This window comes from Naegleria lovaniensis, assembly GCF_003324165.1.
Source record: "Naegleria lovaniensis strain ATCC 30569 chromosome Unknown tig031, whole genome shotgun sequence".
Lineage (NCBI taxonomy): Eukaryota > Heterolobosea > Eutetramitea > Acrasida > Naegleriidae > Naegleria > Naegleria lovaniensis.
The window spans coordinates 313,081-333,136 of record NW_025407853.1 but is presented as its reverse complement, the minus strand read 5'-3'; the positions used below and the strand labels follow the sequence as shown (position 1 = coordinate 333,136).

At 37.5% G+C, this 20,056-nt stretch overlaps 12 protein-coding genes across 12 annotated transcripts; 7 read left to right on the top strand and 5 right to left on the bottom strand.

Annotated features, from left to right (window-relative positions):
* Window positions 1-8: 8 nt before the first annotated feature.
* Window positions 9-1,034, top strand: C9374_007981 (uncharacterized protein; the record flags this gene model as incomplete). Its single annotated transcript, XM_044698006.1, has 1 exon — window positions 9-1,034. One exon carries the CDS (start codon window positions 9-11, stop codon window positions 1,032-1,034), a length of 1,026 nt encoding a protein of 341 aa, XP_044546095.1.
* Window positions 1,035-1,083: 49 nt separating this feature from the next.
* On the bottom strand, window positions 1,084-2,169 carry C9374_007980 (uncharacterized protein; the record flags this gene model as incomplete). Its single annotated transcript, XM_044698005.1, has 1 exon — window positions 1,084-2,169. One exon carries the CDS (start codon window positions 2,167-2,169, stop codon window positions 1,084-1,086), a length of 1,086 nt encoding a protein of 361 aa, XP_044546094.1.
* A 112-nt stretch (window positions 2,170-2,281) lies between these two features.
* C9374_007979 (uncharacterized protein) lies at window positions 2,282-3,334 on the top strand (the record flags this gene model as incomplete). The annotated part of the gene is made up of 1 exon (XM_044698003.1): window positions 2,282-3,334. One exon carries the CDS (start codon window positions 2,282-2,284, stop codon window positions 3,332-3,334), a length of 1,053 nt encoding a protein of 350 aa, XP_044546093.1.
* Window positions 3,335-3,373: 39 nt separating this feature from the next.
* On the bottom strand, window positions 3,374-7,517 carry C9374_007978 (uncharacterized protein; the record flags this gene model as incomplete). Its single annotated transcript, XM_044698002.1, has 2 exons — window positions 3,374-7,108; window positions 7,302-7,517. The coding sequence occupies 2 exons, from the start codon at window positions 7,515-7,517 to the stop codon at window positions 3,374-3,376; spliced, it is 3,951 nt and encodes a 1,316-aa protein (XP_044546092.1).
* A 59-nt stretch (window positions 7,518-7,576) lies between these two features.
* On the bottom strand, window positions 7,577-8,569 carry C9374_007977 (uncharacterized protein; the record flags this gene model as incomplete). Its single annotated transcript, XM_044698001.1, has 1 exon — window positions 7,577-8,569. One exon carries the CDS (start codon window positions 8,567-8,569, stop codon window positions 7,577-7,579), a length of 993 nt encoding a protein of 330 aa, XP_044546091.1.
* A 204-nt stretch (window positions 8,570-8,773) lies between these two features.
* C9374_007976 (uncharacterized protein) lies at window positions 8,774-9,373 on the bottom strand (the record flags this gene model as incomplete). The annotated part of the gene is made up of 1 exon (XM_044698000.1): window positions 8,774-9,373. One exon carries the CDS (start codon window positions 9,371-9,373, stop codon window positions 8,774-8,776), a length of 600 nt encoding a protein of 199 aa, XP_044546090.1.
* A 986-nt stretch (window positions 9,374-10,359) lies between these two features.
* C9374_007975 (uncharacterized protein) lies at window positions 10,360-11,304 on the top strand (the record flags this gene model as incomplete). The annotated part of the gene is made up of 2 exons (XM_044697999.1): window positions 10,360-10,743; window positions 10,792-11,304. 2 exons carry the CDS (start codon window positions 10,360-10,362, stop codon window positions 11,302-11,304), a joined length of 897 nt encoding a protein of 298 aa, XP_044546089.1.
* A 106-nt stretch (window positions 11,305-11,410) lies between these two features.
* C9374_007974 (uncharacterized protein) lies at window positions 11,411-12,142 on the top strand (the record flags this gene model as incomplete). The annotated part of the gene is made up of 1 exon (XM_044697998.1): window positions 11,411-12,142. One exon carries the CDS (start codon window positions 11,411-11,413, stop codon window positions 12,140-12,142), a length of 732 nt encoding a protein of 243 aa, XP_044546088.1.
* A 1,074-nt stretch (window positions 12,143-13,216) lies between these two features.
* Window positions 13,217-14,263, bottom strand: C9374_007973 (uncharacterized protein; the record flags this gene model as incomplete). The annotated part of the gene is made up of 1 exon (XM_044697997.1): window positions 13,217-14,263. One exon carries the CDS (start codon window positions 14,261-14,263, stop codon window positions 13,217-13,219), a length of 1,047 nt encoding a protein of 348 aa, XP_044546087.1.
* Window positions 14,264-15,568: 1,305 nt separating this feature from the next.
* Window positions 15,569-16,543, top strand: C9374_007972 (uncharacterized protein; the record flags this gene model as incomplete). The annotated part of the gene is made up of 1 exon (XM_044697996.1): window positions 15,569-16,543. One exon carries the CDS (start codon window positions 15,569-15,571, stop codon window positions 16,541-16,543), a length of 975 nt encoding a protein of 324 aa, XP_044546086.1.
* An 818-nt stretch (window positions 16,544-17,361) lies between these two features.
* C9374_007971 (uncharacterized protein) lies at window positions 17,362-18,117 on the top strand (the record flags this gene model as incomplete). The annotated part of the gene is made up of 1 exon (XM_044697995.1): window positions 17,362-18,117. One exon carries the CDS (start codon window positions 17,362-17,364, stop codon window positions 18,115-18,117), a length of 756 nt encoding a protein of 251 aa, XP_044546085.1.
* Window positions 18,118-18,179: 62 nt separating this feature from the next.
* On the top strand, window positions 18,180-19,862 carry C9374_007970 (uncharacterized protein; the record flags this gene model as incomplete). Its single annotated transcript, XM_044697994.1, has 3 exons — window positions 18,180-18,453; window positions 18,598-19,303; window positions 19,367-19,862. The coding sequence occupies 3 exons, from the start codon at window positions 18,180-18,182 to the stop codon at window positions 19,860-19,862; spliced, it is 1,476 nt and encodes a 491-aa protein (XP_044546084.1).
* Between the last annotated feature and the right edge of the window lie 194 nt (window positions 19,863-20,056).

Here is a 20,056-nt window from a genome sequence, read left to right as displayed (position 1 = left end):
TCAAAAAAATGCAAACACCACACTTATCCAAACATCGCTCTGTTCTTGCGTCTTCTCAACAACAGCCCAACCCACTGTTATCATCGCAACAACAAAACAAGCCCAAAGGAACCAGCCACACAGTTCTACCCTCGTCTTTCATCAATCAATCTCTTACGGGAAAGGAACCAGCTGCTGTTAGTTTTAAAGAACCAATAATATCATCATCAGCCGGCTTGTACCGAAAGAATGAATTGAGTACATCATCAGACCAACAAAATTTAATTGTGGACAGCGAAGTACCTCCAACAGAGAGTATTGTGGATGGATTACCAAATAGAATTCCTTCCAGCCTTGCTCCGACAACATCATCATTAATATTTGGCCAATCACCATTGAAACCTTTTTCAGGAAGGGAAGAAGTTGTACTGGACCGTTTCCAAACTCCTCCATCCGGAAAATCACAAGATTTAAGAACGAAAAAACCATATACATCAACCCCTCTTACACTCGATAAAAGAAGTATTTTTGCATCTCCTTTGCAAACAGACCCTTTCTACCAAGTAACTGATGTAGCTTTAGCAAGTCGAATTAATGAAATTGTTAAAGACACAACATGGGTTACCGTTTTTGGATTTCCTCCAGACAAAACATCATATATTTTAAAACAATTTTCAAATTATGGAACAATAATTAATCACAAAATAACTAATGGAAATTTCATACATATTCAATATAAAACTAGAGTTCAAGCTGACAAGGCCTTAAGTAAGAATGGGAAAATATTTGATGGCGTTCTAATGATAGGAGTGGTAGATTGCTTAGATACCGAAATTTTACAATTACAGCAACGTGAAAGAGACAGCTTTGAAAGTTATGTCAAAAAGCGTAACTTTGCCTCTCATTCAGGAGAAGACGAAGAATCTAAAGTCACATTTTACAGAAATGGTGTTAATTTTAGGCATCAATTAGATTTGCCTCTACAAAAGAAGAGAAAGCCAGAAGCATCTACATCAAGCTTCTCCAAGTTTTTAGATTATATTTTCAAATTTTAATTTATTGCAATATAATGGTTTGGATTTCATGCTCTACCAATGTGTCATATTATTTCGTTGGTTTTTCCTTATTCATTTTTGCAATCTTTTTCATGAGTTTTCGTTTCTTTCGTTTTTGAACTTGGTCAAGTTTGTCTTGAATTTGTGAATATCTTTGAGAAACATAACCTGTCTCCTTGTCTTCCTGAACAAGTTCGTCCAAAAAGCTTTGTTGTCTCTTCTTCTTCACCACACGATCGCTATAAAATTCTTTAGCATTGTCTACAATGGTACCAATTTGAAAGTATTTTGGAAGATTGTCCTCATCAAAATCTTCAGTGACAGATTCCTTCTTCAACCGCTTTCCTTCTCCTTCTGAGGCTCTCTTCAATTTCATGGCGAGAAGCTCTTGTTTTAATTCTGGTGTCATTCTTGGAGCAGCCATATGAGCCCATCCTACACCTGCAGTGTCCTTAGTGTCTACAATGGCCGATGATTTATAATTGGGATCCAACAGTGACGATAACCTTTCATGCTCCTTCTTTTCAGTCTTTGAAAATGATGAACTTCTCAATACTGGAGCCATTAATTTATCTTCGACGCCTGTCATTACTGATTCCTGCTCCAAGTAAGCATTCACATCTTTATGAAGTAATTGTTTTCGATTTGTCATTTGATTCTTTCCTTTGTAATGCGTTGAAGCAGATGATTCAGCTCTAGAAATAAATCCATAGGCTGTTGATTTCACTTTCCCGATATCTTCCAAAGTTTTCTCCCCTATCAGAGACTTGTCTAAAACAAAAGCTCCAGAGTCCTCATCAAGTTTGAAAAATCCTCTCGTGAATATTGAACAAGAAATGGTTTTGGCTTCTTCTTCCGAAGGTAATAAAGCCTTGCTCGGTGTGTTCTGAAATAAACTTTGGGAGTCATCACTCGTTATGGAATAGGGTAAATCTAATGAGAAACATTTACTCAATGCTTTTTGGAATGATAAATTCAAATCCTTCAATCTCTCATTCATAATAATGATTTCTTGCTCGGAGAGTATTGAATATTTTCGTTCGGAATTTGTTTCATCATGTGAGGACTCTGATGATTCCAATGAAAAATTCCGTTCATATACTTTTGAAGTATTCTCTTTAATAAATCGTTTCATGATTGTTGATGTTGGTTGAGAAGGCGTTTCAAAGAGTTAAACCGTTTCTCTCTGATAATTTTAAAATTATTATTAATGGATCACAATGTGTTTTTTTTGAACTTCGAAAAAAATGATGAAAATTAGTCTTTCCAATACTAAAAAGCACAGTGCTTTGTGGATGAATCATTTAATGAATATACACACTCATCATTATGGTGGGAAAAGAGAGTTAATGTCTACCTTGCGGAATCTAAATATATGGAAGGATCACAAGTCCCATGATCTCAGCAAGAATTTTTTCAAGCACACAATTGGTCCCGATACGAGCACGAATCATCAAACAGTTGTGGAATGTTCCAGACGGAATTTTAGTCAGAATTTAGCTTGTAAACGAAATAATGTAGTTATAGATTCATTTAGAAATATTTGTAAAGAGTTTGAAATTCCATTGCCTTTAGAAAACACAAATTTGTTAAAGGCTGTCCTACAGACAGATGGTACTACATCGGAAGCACACAGATTGAATTTTATTGGTCGGAATGTTACATCACTATGTATTGCCGATTATCTATTCGCTCACTTTCCTAACCTGAGTCAAGATCACTTGACACTTGCAACACAAGAATTTTTGAAAAAAAGAACAATTGTAGAGGTTGCAAAAGGAATCAAGTTGGACAATTTATTGAAGGGAAATTTCTCAAACATTGAATTTTCAGCAATAGATCCAGAATTAGATGCTGACGATGAAAGAAAAGGCGACTTGAATATTGAACGAAACAACTTGGATTCTCTTTTGGTATTTTCAGTTTTTAGAATTGTTGCTGCAATATTTGACCAATGTGGAATTTTGGAAGCAAGAAAATTCGTTGTGAAACATATAGTGTCTAAGAGCGTGGACATTACTGGCATGTTGCATTCATTCGATCCAAGGTTACAACTCACACAAATGGTACAAACAGGTGAGATGCATGACCACGCTCACAAAATTATCCAATTTAAAGAAGTGGGAAAGGACGAGAAGAAATTTGTCACTGTTCATGTTTTGGCTGATGGTGAAGTGATTGGTGAGGGTGTGGGCCAAACGAAAAAGATTGCAGAACAAAAAGCGGCACAAGACGCCCTCAACAAATGGTTTTCTTTTTACCATGGTGCTCCAACTCCACTCCAAAAGTTTAAGGCATAATAAATCAAACCTGAAAACATACTAAGGACACTATACGTTTCATTTATTGATTTTACGAAGGATATCAGAAAATTGTCTTCGTATCTCTTGAGTTTTAGTATTGCTGAAGGTATCCAATGCAGACATGTATTCATCAATATCCTTCTTAATGTCACCTGATGAAAATGTTTGTTGGGCAGAGTAACTGTCATATGTTTGATTGAAAATTTCATGAATCCAATCATTGAGAATTCTGGTAATATTGTCCAAAATTCGAAGTAGCATTTGTGGGGTGTTTGGAAGGCCTCCATATTTACCTTGAGCAAACATACTTAAATCGTCGTCAAGTGTACTAGATCCAGGACTCAGTAAAATAAACAGATTGTGATAGGCATTGTAAAGATCTAGATGTCTGATGCCAACTTTTTCTTTCATCAATTTTATCACCCAGTCCGAAGGTTGCTTGTCGAGAGTTCTCTTTTCAAGTTGTCCACAAATAAACTCAAGTGGGAAGAAGATTCCCGATAAATCCTTTCCTAGGCTTGCAATTTTATCCTCTGTGAATTGCAATCCATTCTTCATAGAAATATCAATAAGTTCATTCCATAGCTCTTGAATAAGCTTATCATCTTTGTGACGAGCACAATGAAGAATGCACAGTCTTGATTCAAGTAAATCCATTGGCTCAGCATAGGTATTGTAGAGAGTGTTAAGATCAAGAAGAGAGCTATTGAGAGCTGTAATGGCATTCACTGTTTCATCAGTCTTTGGTAACATTTGAATCTCAGAAAGTACTCTCTTTTGAATTCTGGCAACATCTAATTTGTCTTGTAGAATTGTTAACAAATCGTCTTGAGTTTGAGCAGCCTTGGCATAATTAATGGCATGAGTAAGATTTTGAATTCTCGTGTCAAGATCTCGATCTGAACTCTTTGTTTCAGCAAGTCTTTGAAGAACCTTGGCAGCCTTATCAAATCTTCTATTATTAATGTAATAGGTTGAGAGTTCGTCGTAGTGCTTGTTTTGCTTCAATAAGAAGTCTTCAATGTATGGCGTATTCAGACTTAGGAGTTTGGAAGAGAAATTGTGTTCAATCAACCACAAATAAAGCGTCTCATGGAAAAGTGGATCTCGTGATTTTGACATTTTCTCAATCACAGCGTTGAACATTTTCTCTCTATTGACAGTCTCTGAGGCTGTAGTTGATTCAATATCATGTTGTAGACCGGTTCTCTTCTTGGTAAAATCTTCAAGAACACCCAATGCACAATAATAGCATTCAAGTCTGGCCTGATAAGCTTGTTGACCAGCGACGTCAAGAGCCGATTTTCCTCCTTTCACCCATTCTAATGCCAAATTCTTTGGGTCTTGAAGTTCAGCACTGCTCAACGCCAAATCCACAGCTCCAGAATAACATCCAAGTTTTTGAAATTCTTTACACACTACCAATACATTAATTTGGCCGGCAATTCTCTTGTAAATGTCCAATGAGTTCATCAATAGGGATTCATCTTTTTGAATTTTGGCTCTTTCCAAAAGGTTAAGTGCTTTGTATTCTTCTAAATCGTATTGGTTAAAGAATACGTCACAAGATTTTAGCTCGTTGCAAATGGTTTCAACATTTTCTCCGCTTAGAATAACAAGACGAACCATTTCTCTCATGACTTCTTCTCCTTGATCTTGAAGGATCAAGTTACGGAAAGTCACTTCAGCCAAACGACTTACTCTATTTGGAGGAACTTGGGCTAATCTGTCTCCAATATCACATCTTGTCATAAAGAAGAAGAATAGTAAAGCTTGATAACTTCGTTTCAATAAATTATAAAGAGAGTTAAGCGATTTTTGTTCAAGTCTCTTTGCTTCCTCGTCTTTTTTGATGTGAACAAGATCAACATATTTGTCTTGAATGGTTTTACCATGAGCTGATTGAGCTTCTCCAAACAAGTGAGGATATCTGTCCATAAAATTGAGAACGGCCAATAATGCTTGCAACATGTATTTCAGCTGTCGCAAGCTGTACCGTGTTGATGATATCACCAATTCGTTTTCGTCCACCTTCTTATAATTAAAGAGAGGACTATTCCATAGAGGTCGTAATAATCGAGACAAGTACAGATACAGTCCGTTGTGTTTAGCGCTGTGACTGATATCTTGAGTGCTCACAGGACCTCCCATAATGTCGTTAGTGAAAAGGAAATTTCTTCTGGTGTCAGAAACAATTTCGAATTGTGGAATGCCTCCAAATCTGAAGAATGTTTCTTCAGCTCGTCTATTCAATTGATGATCGTCGAGATAAACAATTTGAGATGAATCGGTAATGGTATTGTAAGGAGGTGGAGAGCATGCCAACATTATACACATGGCACATGTTTCATCTTCTCCATATCTACTGACAAAGCTTTTCAATAGTTCTTCGGGTTGTGTTTGCTGCAAAATCTGTTGTAAGAAATCAACTGGGCGGAGTTTAACAAGTAAATGCATACCACTGCTACTCAGACACACAAATTCTCTTGGTGGCTTAATATGTTGAACTGTAATTTCATTAAGGGCATTATCAGAAGAAACAAGCAATGGATCTAAATAGAGTGGAATTTCTGCAATGGCGTGAGTTCGTCCATTGTCCAAATTGATAACATTCATATTCTCATAAATAGGAACTGAATATTCTGGGTATGTATTTGCAATGGTCTTTCTCTCCATTGAGATGCAAACCAAGCCGTCGACTTCTTCACTCCTGGCACCTGCCATAATAAAAGCTCCATCTTTATAAAAGCACTCATGAATCTCATTAACTCTACGATGTAAACTAGACTTTGGTAGCGAGAGAGGCTTAATGTCCATCAGAGATAAAACAGGAGAACCAACTGTAGATCCACTTGCAGCATTAGTGCTGAAGAATAAACGATCACCCTTAGAGGAAATAGCAACTAAATTGATAATTTTCGATTCATATGATGTTACTGGAGCAATAGATATGATTTTCATGTTGGAATAGTCTCTGTTTGTGTTAGGGAATTTTCGCATAACATCCGCAATCAATTTAGAATAGGATACAATCTTGTTCATTCCCGTTCCATCTTTTCCTAGATCGTAGACATCAATTGTCATGTTTTCGGAAAGTGTATATAAGAAATTTCTAGTGTCATCAACAACAATATCTATGATTGGGTCATCATGTGTAAATTTGAGGAATGCTGGTACTAGAATACCAACAAAACTTTGTGAATGGTTCAATTTCCTACATTTGCTTTTAAACCATCCTTCTTCAGGTTCATATGTTAATTCATACAAACATCCATCCTTTCCACACATGAATATTCTTCCGTTTTGAGTACCTATAATCTTGATCATGTTGACATTATCCGATGGAATAATGTAATTTGTCGAGAATAGCTCCATTTCCGAGTAAACAGCACCTGTTTGCGAGTCGAAGGTTAAATGTTGTTGATCAAGGTGGGCGGCTCCCGAAGGTGAAGCAACATTGTTGTTGTTGAATGTAAGTGCTACTAGTGCAACTTCAACAGGTGTTGCCAATACCAACAAATACTTGACATAGTCTTTAAATACGCCTGGTTTTGGCTTAACAAGCCCAGCACTAATAATAACTTGATCCAATTCATCATATTCATTGAAATCACTGCCATCCAAATAACTCCAGATGAAGAATTTGTTGTCAATTGTAATCCATGCTCGATGAATTTCAGGGAAAATTCCCATGTAGCATTTGTATTCAAGGCGACGATATTCTTCAAAGATTGGATCCGGTAAAGCGACAAATTGTTTTTTCACAAAAAACTATAGCGTGAACCACGGTTTGATGATAATAATTTTCATTGCCACATTGTGTTGTTATATTGATAAATTTAGAAGTAGTATTAATATAAATCAATCCAAATGTAGTTCGTCGTTGTCATCATCATTTTCAAAATATCATCATACAATAAACTCATGTTAATACATTATTAATAAAGCAACACAGATACTTTACATCATCTCCGGTAACGATATGGTGTTTCGACAACAATTGAACATCAATAAAATCGCTGTCCTTCACCAAATTTTGATCTAAAATTTTTCCAGCGTGTTGAACCTGCTCTTTGGAAGAAATGACTATTGATGGAAAGGTAGCAGGTGATGATGAAGCTCCTAACGCAGAATTTGTGGGCGTAATAGAGGGAACACGTTGCATTGTTGAAGGCTTCATTTTTTAAGCACAAAAAAAACCGGTTTTCAAAAGTTTCTTTGACAATGGTTTTATAATGTCTATTTGGCATCTTTAGAAAATATTTGTTGTAATTGATTCCATAACACAGTAGGAATGTCTGTGAATGGCTCCATAATGGTACTGAACATGTTCCTTGAATATTCATAATTCTTGTAAATATTGTGAATGGACAGTGAAACAATATAGATGAAAACGAAAAGGATGACATCAGAAATAAGGATATTCAACAATGCCCATACACCTTTTGCAAATAGAAAAGTATCTAGTGCCGTATCAGTGCTCATTGATAAAACAGATTGTCCAAAAACCAAGCTTGGCAGTAATAGAGCAATTTCAAAAGTTACAATTACTGCAAGTGGTGTCACTTTGTTGGACAACGCAAAAACTTGCTCTACAACATTCTGAATGTTTGCGTTGGAATTTGTGGAAATTGACACCCCTTCATTATTAATTATGAATGAGAGGGCACAGAAAACAGAAAGTAGTAACACAAGCAGTGGGCGAATTCTTTGGAAGGTACTTGGCCTTCCTCTTGAAAAAATAGATGGATTGACTTGAATTGTGTCCAAATGTAGGTCGCCTCTTCTCGATTCCTCTTGGTTTGGTTGAATAACTGGAATTAAATTTGAAAAGTCAATGGGTTGTGTAAACTCTTTCGTTTCTTGATGAATGGTTTTTGGATCATGAAGATTGAATGAAGGAGAATGCATATTGATTTCATTAGTTACTTGTGTCGACGATGGGTGCCTATTTGAAATATCTTGAGAGTCGGCTGGTGATGTCCATACAGAAGTTTGTTTCCCAGCTTCATCATTCGTATTAATATTTACAGTTGGATTTTCTGTTGTAGAGGAAGACATCATCACCGAATCCCCATACATGAGCTTTTGCATTCTTGATTCTTCATTTCCTTTGATTTTCTCGGCTCTTCTTTTCCGAAGAATCTCTCTTTTTTCTTCATCAGTAAGCTTCTTCCGAGATGGTTTTTCAGACAAAGGGGGTTGTGTAGATGATGATTCTTGATCCGACATTTTTTAATTTTTTAAAATTGATGAACAAGCTTTCAAACAAGTTTCAACATTGTATTTTACTCCTAATGTGACACCTTGTTTGGTTTGATTGTATGTGTTGTATCTACTTCCGATATGTAAATTGTACAAAAAAAAGAGGGTCGTGATGACATTGGCCAAATTTGTCAAAAATAAGAATTTGTGAATTGTTGTGTGATCATTGATTTACACTTGCTCAAGAGTTCTTTCGACCTGCTTTGTTGCATCCTTAATTTTAGAATGCAAATCTTGTAATTGTTCTGCGTTGCACGAAATTGTTACTTCCTGTCCGTCCCTACATTTAAATCTCACTGTGTATACCGGTTCGTGAATTTGTTTGACATCACTTGTTTTCAATACATAATCTAACCTCCAATCAAGCTCAACAATTTCCGGAAACGCAAATGTTTTTTGCTTTAAAACAAATTCACGAATTTCGTTTTTGTACAATTCATATTGCTGACCGAGATAGTTCAAACGATTCCGATTAGTAAAATGATCTTCTAATAAGTGGCTAAGTTCAATAGCAGCAATGTCATGCTTGGCAGCTTCTAGGAGTAAATACACCAAAGCCGATTGAACAGCCTTTTGATCAAAATTAGAGGGCACTAATGATGCTGTATTATTTTTGAACACTTCTTGTGTTTTCTCAGAAAGAGGCTTGTTTGATGTTTTCAAAATGGAGAGTATTGATGTTGAAACTAATTGTTCAAAATCCTTCTCACTGAATTGTAGCTCATCCGATAAAGCAACGAGAACGTGTCGACAAGAAGCATTGATTTCCATTTTTTTTTAAAAAAGATTTTTTCAAGGTTTTCATTGCTTGCGGTTTCATTGTCATCACAATACACATGATTGTTTATTGAAGAAGATCCTCTATTCCAAACAGTCTTTCAAAAAGACAGCAACCTTCAGGTCTCAACGTTTTCTAGGTGGAGACAGGATTTTGAGTTGAACTCTTAATAAAACAAACTTTCCCTTTTTTGTTGTACTGTTTTGGAGATTTAATGACTTGTAGGAATGAATGTGTCACATTTTGGCCGTATTTGAAATCGTCATCAACTTTTTCTCCATCAACAGATTTAAAAAACACAACAATAGCTTTACGTTGTTTGGTTTTCCAGGTCTCTTCCTCCACACCGAGCTCGAGTACAACCACATAGATACTGTACCCATAGGTTCATTATTTTGCACAACGACAAGAGCTCTTGGCCAACAACAAAATAGATCGTACGAGAGTGTGAAGATATTCATCAAATACACAGCAGCAGTGGAAATACATCGACCAAATAGCGCAATAGCGTCAAAAGAATTTGATTTCCATCTCTCATATTTGACAAATTCAAACAAAGAATTATTCATCCATCGACACAAAGCTCTGATCATCCTTGCCAAAAATCTGAGCCGAAGAGAGACTCGTTTTCGATAAGGAAAGAAAAAACGCAGAAAAGCAATCATCCAAAACACGAGAGAGGCTCCGCTAAAACGACAGATTCCATGCTCCACAGCGAATATTCGCTCTGACTCAACCATCATCATCATACAACAAAACAACAACTTGTACACCATCATCATCGTTTGTCCGGACTGTTGTTGCTATATCACAGACTTCCATGATTACCAATTAATTGGAAACACACAACAACAGTAAAAGACTTCAAATAGCAACTCCACCACATCTCTTCCGCAACAACAACTCTCCTTTGTACCTTTAGATCCTTTCATTGAGTAGCAGTATGAACAATAATTCAACACTAAACAACAACAACACCATGTCCTCATCCTCAACTTCCATCAATCCCGCCTCCAATGTACAATCTCCTCAAACAACAACAAACATGAACAATTTGGATTCGAATAATAGTAACAACAATACCAGTATGTTAGGAATGCTTTCTTCCTCATCAGACCAAACCATGGGAGGATCAACTTCATTCAATAATCCACAAATTTTAATGGGAAATTCAGGGAATGGACCTCCACTTGGTCATCAAATTCTCCAACTCCTCAATGCTGATCCGAATATTCTGAATAATCCCTTTGTGAGAAAGCTAATGAGTTCTGGAGGCGGAATGAATGCAATGATACAACCAACAAGCAACAACATGATGAATCCTCAACAAGGCAACATGGCGAGTGGAGGCGGTACATTATCAGTAAGTGATCGAATTTTAATTTGCAGAGAGAACAATAACTCAATTCAGCAGCAACCACAAAATAATATGACAATGGCAAATGGTGATGGAATGAACAATAATTCACAACAATCAGGAGGAAATATGCAAGAAGACGTTCTTTCAAGTCACTTGTCACAAATGTTTAATCCTTCGTCAACAGGTACAAATCTACAAATGATGATGGGAGGAATGATGTCGAATAGAAATACATTACCTGGCACACCAGGTTCACAAATGTCTCTTACAACAACTCCTGGAACACCTGGAAGTAGTAATATGCCAACAAGCGCTTCAGGATGGACTCAAAAAGAGGTGGACTACTTGAGAATGCTTATTGCAAACAATCAGGACTCTGTGGAAGGTCTTCGTCAAATTTTTCCAAAGAGATCGCCACAAGACATCCAAAACAAGATTCAACAACTCATAGCAAGACTGGCCAGCGAAAGTGAACTCCGGGCTTCAGGGACACGATTTATGTCCCTCGAAAAAAAAAAAGTTTCTGTAGAGAACCGCTTACGCTGCAAGAAAATCTTGAATTGAAGCTTCAAGTTCACTGTTCTGTCATAGAGAGCCAGCGACAGAGTTGCGACCAATCATCAGCAACCCTCTGTTGCTTGTCTTGCTATGCTTGGCTGAACCAAAACAAATGAATGGCTCTAGTGCTGCTGGCACCTCTTCAGCGTCAACTCCAACAACCGCAATGAACACCTCGAACGCTGCTCTCAAGAGAGGAAGTTTTTCAATGCCATCACCAGGCGGGGACCCACAACAAAAGAAACTTAAAACAGAATCTCCCGTGAATGCAAAACCTTCATCATCAACTTTTACAACACCAGCTTCTCCTTCATCATCCATGACCAATAACCAACTGAATATTCCAAGTAACAAACCATCATCCCTCACTGCTGTCAACAACAATCCAACACCTCCATCAAATCAACCAATGACGAACACAATGAATTCAGCTCTATCCGAAAAGTATATTCAAAATTTACTAAATCAAAATTCCATCTTGATGACAGAAATCAAGAATAATTTAGAAAAGAAGACCATAGCAGCAAATATTCCTCTCATTGCCAAATTCAGAGAAAATACAATACAAATTCTGACTTGCATGTCCATGATGGATGGAATAATGAGCCAAATGCCTGCAATACCTGTCAAACTCAGCACCATTGTCATACCAAAAGGTAACGTTCAACCGATGATGCCACAACAGCAATCACAATCATCACATATGAATCTCCAGCAACAACCATCACACCAACAACAACCAAATAACCTTCCCAACAACCCATCAAATCCCAATACGAGCATGTTTCAAAATAATCTCTCCCAAAGCAACAATCCGAGTTCATTTACAAACCAGAAGAAGTAATAATAAAAACAATTAATTTATCAAACTGTGTTGAATGTCAAAGATGACGCAAATTGAGTTATTTCGAACAATAACACTGGGTCATTTGTCGACAACGACAACTTTGGTACATGCAAGTCAGAATTTGTCTCTCTGCAGGCAATGATTTAAGCTTGATCATGAGCTCAAACTCATCACCCTTATTGCCACTCACATTATTTAGCTTGAACATAGTAATAATGTTGAAAACAAAATCAAAATCATCATTAAGGAATTCGAGGACCAAAAATTGATCATGTTGCCCTTGCTGTTTTTCTTGATTGTCACAGGAGCCGACGGTAATGAGCTTCCCGAGGAGGGAGATTTTTGTTGTACTTTGACTGTGGTTTTGGAGACGTTAGAAGAAATTTTGATTGGTTGTTCATGGGATGTTATTTTCCTTGATGTTGGTGGTGAATGAGAACATGATGTTTCTGTTGGGCGAGATGGTGTTATCATGATTTGCTGTTCTTGCAGTTTTCGCTGTTGCACACTTGGACACAAAACAAAGTATCGCATGGAAGCCTGTTCTCTACTAGAATGTGTACGAATTGAGGTTTGTTTTTTATTGTGGTTGTGTTTCTTCATGGTGGTTGGTGTGAGGTGTTTTTATTTCGTGTTGCATAATGCAACTCCATTTACTCCTCATCATCCCCTATACGAGAATAGAGGTGTGAACATTTCTGATGGCAGTCAATGGTATGGGCAAAGTTGAATATTTACTAATTTTGAGGCACTCACCGAAAGTCCTCACATACATTAGTGTCTGTCCACCTTTTATGAACATTTTCGAAAAAAACGGGTTGGAATTGGATAATGGGATATTTCAATCGAAGGGATCAGGATGGAACCGATTGAACCATTTGTCTACAATATGTCTCTCTTGGTTTTTATTAGTCTTAAATTGGAATGTTACACCTGAACTGTACGTTTGGAAAAGTAAAGATGATGTTGTTTCAATTTGATGCAAAAAGAGACAACACAGACTTGATCCTTATATAGATGGGGAATTGCCAAGTCCTTACGTTCCAATCCATATCAATGTGTATACAAGCATCATCGTTTATTCAGAAAGCAATGTTCTGAGATGCAACCATCATGAGAAGTTGTCGTCGACCCTTTCGAATGAACCTCTCGAATGACTTGATCCAGTTCTTCAATGGTTTTTGGCTTCTTTCGTATGGTTGTAAATAACAAGTGTTCACTACTTGGACGAGTGATCGAACTCGTGCTTGTTGAACGAGATTTGTTTTCTTCTTCTTGTTGTTTGGAATAATTGCTCACACCCTTTGAAAATAAAACAATTTTGGTATGTGTATTCTGAACAAGATGAAGAAATTGCCAAGTTTCTGAAGGATGCTTTTCAAGAATGTGTTCATCCAAGAATACGATATCAATCTCTCGAAGGTTGTGGTTGGTCTGATCGAGTAATTGTTTTCCATCATTCATGCTTAATTCAATATCTTGTCCGAGAAGTTTCAACAGTTTAATCAATACCATTCGATGAATCGTGTTCGATTCTGCAATGAGAATTTTCAATTTGGATTTCGTTTTGTGTGGTGGTCCTTCATGAGTGTTTTGCATTTGTGTGTAAGTTGCAATCTTTTCGACCTTGACAGCTGGCAGCGACTCTTGAGCGTCACCAGCCTGCAGGAACGAGTGAGAACTCAATTCTGGAGAGACTTCTTGCAAAGAAATGGAAGTTTGACTATTCGTCTTCTTGAGTTTAAAAAAACGAAACTGCGAACATGATGAAATTGCGGAGGAATTCAGAAAAAGAGCTCGAAAAAATTGTTTGAGGATTGAAAGGAGTAAATACATGGTGGTTTGAAAGAGGAGAAGGAAGTGCAAGAGAAATTCTTGAAGCTTGGGAAGGAAGGAAGAATCGTTTAAAAGGATGATAAAGGGGCATTGGCAAGAGAGAGTGGTATTGTTGTCTTGGTGTAAGTTTCCATCATCAACATCTTCATCATCATTGGGAGGATCATTCGCTTCTATATTACGAAAAATACTTGGAGAGCTATTTCTAGTTCTAAATTCTCGGCTAGGGATCAATACAAAATACCTTGTCATTTCCAAATGATCTTTAAAGAGAAATTTCATAGTGAGGTTGGAGGTCTCGTTGTTGTTGTTGAGGTTGGCCAATTAATTGGTTATTCCAACTCTGCATGTATTGTACTCGGATCACTGCAGAATAATTTACAGTTGGTTTGTGTTGAATGCACCGCGTTCTGAGAGCGAAGGAGCAATGATGAGGGTTCAACGATGGGAGTATATGAGGTTGTTTTTTTCCTCTCGTTAATTCCCTGAGAGAGTGTGTTTCGACGGTTATTATTCGTCGTCTGCAATATCCACATTCTCGCAAAAGAATAAGCGTCTCTCTCTCTCATTCCAAACGTTGGTCAATTATATTCGTTGGTATTTTTATGGTAATGCATTTGCACCAAAAGGTATGGAATGAACGGAAGGAACGTCTCATTCATGATACCCAAGGTGCAATGGAATATTAGTGTTGCATCTTTTTCTACATTTAAGTCGAATTGTTGCTGTCATCCCTCACCTTAATTGGTATTGTTGTGTTTTTGTAAAAAAGTAAGAACAAGAGAATACGAGAAGAGAGATGCGCATTGCACCGTTGGATGAAATGAACATGATTGAAATAACCAAGTGGATAATTGCTGGGTTGACACCCCTTCAACGTTTATCGACAAGTCGGCAACAAAAAGGTATGTGATAGGAAATAACATGTGACAGTAGCATGATCATTGACTTGTCACATCGATTTAAAATGTAAATAACAGCTGTTGGGATGAGAATTAGCATCGATTTCGAACAAAGCGTTGTTTCAACAAGCAACTTTCTGAATGCTGACCTTCAACTGAGGAGCAACAAAGTGTTGATTAAAGGATAACACACAATTTTGTTTAAGGAAAGGATGTTCCATCTTCAACGAGGAGGTTTTCGTCAAATATGTTTCATATGTGCGATTTCCGATCTGCTGTTAGAATTGAGCCCAGCTTTTTGGAGAGACGGCAAAAGTGAAAAAGTCTCAAATAATTAAAATGAAAAAAGTCAAAAGTTAAGGCGATTCAGGGAATCGAACCCTGGACCCTCAGTTTACAAGACTGATGCACTGCCCCTGTGCTAAACCGCCTTACATTATTTTTGTTGTGTTAATAAATATATTTGTAGTAGGGAATTAGACAAGGGACTTTGACCAAGGCTGGTTGAGGTTCCTGAAATGGAATCCAACATGACTCTCCAATTCGTTTCTTTTGCAAAGTCACTTTCTTAGTTGGAACACAAAAAAAACGTCATGATGTCCAATCCACAACAACCCACTCAAACCAATATCAAATTAGAAGAGGACGCACCTATCCAAATCCCAACTTTCCATCATCCTCTAATATGAATCCAGCCATGTACCACTCGGTGGATACTCACGTCGGAACCTATGCATCATTGGAAACTAGTCAAGAACTACCACCACCCCAATTTCCTTTGACATCATCAAGTCATTCCATGATGAACTCTTCCAACAACACCACTCCCTTGATCGTACAAAACAAACAACAAACTCCTTCCTTGCTCGATTCTTGGGCTGAAGCTCTGAAAGACTTGGGAAGCAGCTCCTCTTCACAACCCTTGGATCCCATTAAAGCCAATCAGATCATCACCTCTGGAACGTACAGCTTAGAGTGCATTCCATTGGATGGTCATTTGGTCCATCCGACTCAACTCGGAACCACCTCGACTCGGGTCTGTCTCGATGTCATGATTCAACACAAGGCCAATCCAACCGTGGTTCATCGGGTCGGTAGGGAATTGAGTGTGTCCATGACCTATCGAGCCGATTCCAAGACTCATCAGGGAGCTTTTGAAAAGAGTGCTTGCTTCATTGATAATATTGACACGATCATTCAGAACGATCCATCCATGAGTCCTGATAATTTCACCATTCATTTTGTGCTCAAAAAGGTTAAATCTGGCTTGTTGGATGTTCAGAAAATTCTGATTGCCTTCTCTCCTAGCTTTACATTGAGTGATTTCTTGAAAAAGACAGCTGAACCCAATTTGTATTCCTTTGATTTTTATAAGGATCAAACATTGAAAGAACATGTTGGAAAATTCAACATGAGATTGGGTGTCAATGCTTACTCGGATGCACATTATTTGGATTCGTTGCCAAGCGGTTTCTTTGCTAGCAAAACATTTACAGTTCCTTGCATTTCGAAACATAACATGATGAGTTGCACGATAAAAATCACAGAAAAGGTCACACAATGGTTGAATACATACTCGAGCAAGATACGTGTGGTCAATGTGGCCAATACAAGAGATACCTCAAACTTGATTTATGTGGTCATGTATGAAAAGAAGTAATAGAATAGTTTTCATAAATTTGTGAGGAGATTAAAACACCTCTTGATCTGCTTGAATGTAATGATATGTAATGTTGTTGGCATGTTATGCCCAATGGAATTCTTTATGATCCTACCTTTGTTTTCTTGTCAGAACCTTGTATCTAAGGAAGGCAAATTGATAATCTTTCTCGCCCTGTATATCAATTCTTTCCATCAACACAACAACTTTTCAAAGACCGTTGTACTGGTATATTCTTGCAATTCTTGTGAATAGAAAGGGTTATTATACATGTTAATTGAAAGTAAAATTGACAAGTTGAGTATGCATACTCAACATATTTTCAATCTGTTGTTCTACGATAACGAGAATCCTTACTGTCTGGCGCGGTTGGACTAACAGAAAGTCCGTAAGAAAACAGAACAGTCGTGATCTATGCATGCACGGAATGCAACGGATGACTGATCCATTGTCTGAAGTTGAGTCGAACGGACTTCACCCATTTGTCGTAAATGTATGATTGAAGAAGGCCTCTGCATCACTACCTGTTTTCATATTTCCATATATTGAGCGTGGACTATTTTGACCAATACTCCTTTCCTTAATTGAAAGATATTCTTTGCATATGCTCAACACACGTGTGTCTAAGCGGCTCTCTTCTTGTTGAATACGGATGGTGAGGAATAGATCCAGCGTATCAGATTGTGTACGGAAATGATGGCCGCAATCATCCCATCCACCAAACAGTACTATCTTGATACCTTATTGTGAATATTTGCGATCAAATGCGCTCCGTGTACCAACAGTTTGTTTTCAACAACCAAACGCACTCACCTTTGATGACAACAACGAAAGAAAAACAATTCACGAACAAGGGAAGCATTGAATGGACAGAGAGAATGAGTATTGGTAACTGTACGACTCGAGCCATCACAACCACCATTCAATATGTATGGAGCAAGTGGCGGTCTGAGAATGAATACAATGATCATGGATGCAATAGGATGATTCAGTTGGATCATGAGGATAATGATGATGATGCATGGAAGAGCACAACGTTAATGGCATTGATTCTTGTGGTGGTGTTGATTATCATGCTTTTAGCAGTTCTGGTTTCTACTGTTTTTACCTTGTATAAGAGAAATGATTGGGAATGTTCATGGCAGTGGCGATGGTTGCGATGGAGTGAATATGAATATTGGTGGAGTTGGTTGGAGGCTCTCGTATCCGAACTGTTTCCATGCGTGTGGTCCTACAACGATGAAGAAGCAGACTCCATGGCGATCACCATGCACGTTTCACACCAACTTCGAACTGCAAGTATGGCCATTGGTGGAAGTCTCGACATTTTGAAAGAGATTGACTCGAATATCATGGAGTCTGTATCATGTGCTAGTTGCCACAGCACTTTATCAACCTTCACACGACATTCCATGCTCACTTGGGAACGGCTCGAGTTGCTTCGATTCATTGAACAAGCCAATGAAATGATTTTGTCTTTGGCAGTAGAAATTGCTGAAAAAAGCACGACGAAAACCTTTCTTGAACCATTCACGATAATCAATTCATCACCCGATCATGACATGGAAGAATGAGTTATCCTAAAAAGTATGAATGGTTCGTCATTGTAAAAAGATCAAAAACCGTTGAATAAAAAATGGTGTCCACGAGAAGTTATAATAATGAAGAAGAAGAAGGCTCCGAGTCGTGTTTTGATAAGACCAGATTGAAATTGGAAAAATTATCACTCAAAGAGAAGAAGAGTTCAAGTACTTCGCATGATGCATCCAATGTTTGTGTGATGGCTTCAACGTTTACATGGACGAACATTCCTTTCACGCTTCCTTCAACCAATGAATTTCATATCTTGGTGTTTGATTTTAAATATATACAAATATTGGGAGTCGGTAAAGCTTTGATTCCAGTGGATGGTGAGTGTGGTGATCTTGTTGAATTTTCAGTAATGATGATGATAATGATATTGATCTTACCATGTTATGTACTGGCATGAACTCTATTGTTGAAATATTATTATTGATTCCATCATTGAATCTTTTTTATGGTAATAACACTAGAATATGGACGGCTCATGTTCTTGCCTGATAAGTCCTTCCACAACACGTCAGGAATTCAAAGCAAAATTCTTTCCCTTGAAAAATCTGACACAATTCTAGATTGTCAAACGTGTGACATTGGTGGCAGCACTGAAATTTCCAACATCTTGTCAATGAGTCTGTTTTATGAACAAGTAGTACAAACTGAAGTGCGTTACAAAACTCTAGACTTTAGAACTCACAATTTTGAACCTCACGAGTATTATGCAAGTATGGATTTTGTGATGGTGATTTCACGTGATAGGAATAAGCTGATGGTAGTAGAAGTAGGAGACAAAATGTGTACCTTCACGTACAAGCATGCAATTGTCAGAGTTGCAACAAGCCCTATCGCTGAGCGATTTGTTGTTGAGCTTTCTGATGGTTCTATTTTGATTAATGGAATACTTAAGAACAACTTCTTATCAGGTATTCCAATGAAATTCATCAGCTGTTGCAATCCTGCCATAAGCTTCTTTTCAAAAAAGGGACAGTATTATGGTTTCGGAAATGGAACAAGCAACTTGTTTGGAATTGCTGAGAATGAACATAATCCATCAAAACATTCACTTCCTGTTGGAACAACTGATATTTATCAAGTGAACTTTCAATTGCCTGGTTCTGTGAAAAATATGAAGAGTGGGTTTTACACAAACATATTTCTATTGGATGATGGATCTGTTTTTGGGTATGTGATATTTGAAATCATTGTGATAATATTTTGTTTGATGTGACATTTCAACACGAATAGCTGTGGTTATAATTGCAATGGTCAAGCCACTGGCTCTGTCCAGCCACACGGCAATCCAGGTCTCACTAAATTTTCGTTACCATGGAAAACCAACGAAAATAAGGAAATTGTTGATATGGGATGTACTTCTATTGGAACATATTTTACCACTATGGATGCTCGAAAAACCAAACACACGTATTTTGTCGGGGATGTGGTTAAAAGTTTTGATCCTGCCAAACTTTACAGCACCTCACCGTCTGTGTATCTTTTGGATTGGGAAGCCCTTGAGAATGAATTGAGAGGTTTTGATTTTGTGAGCCATCTTGCACTCCCTAATGAAATCGTTCCAGGTGGTTGGTTTTATTGCATTGCTTTCAATAGAAATCAGCATCGTGGATTCGTTTACGAGAAGTATTTGAAAAAACGATTACAAACACTTGTTCATTGGGAGGAGCATGAAGAATTGCATGGCAAGAATATTTTCTCAGATTGTATATTCAAATTTGAAAAGTAATTTTTTAGTTAGAACGACATGAATTTAATTCACAATGAAAATCATAGTTGTCATTCAAGATTTTAATAATTTTGTTAAAACGTGAACACAAAATGCCAAACTGTCATTGAAAAAATCATGTTGACGACGAATGGCCGGCTGCCTCTGTTGTTGAGCCATGACTTCACATCCCACAACGCTACAACATGTGTTCG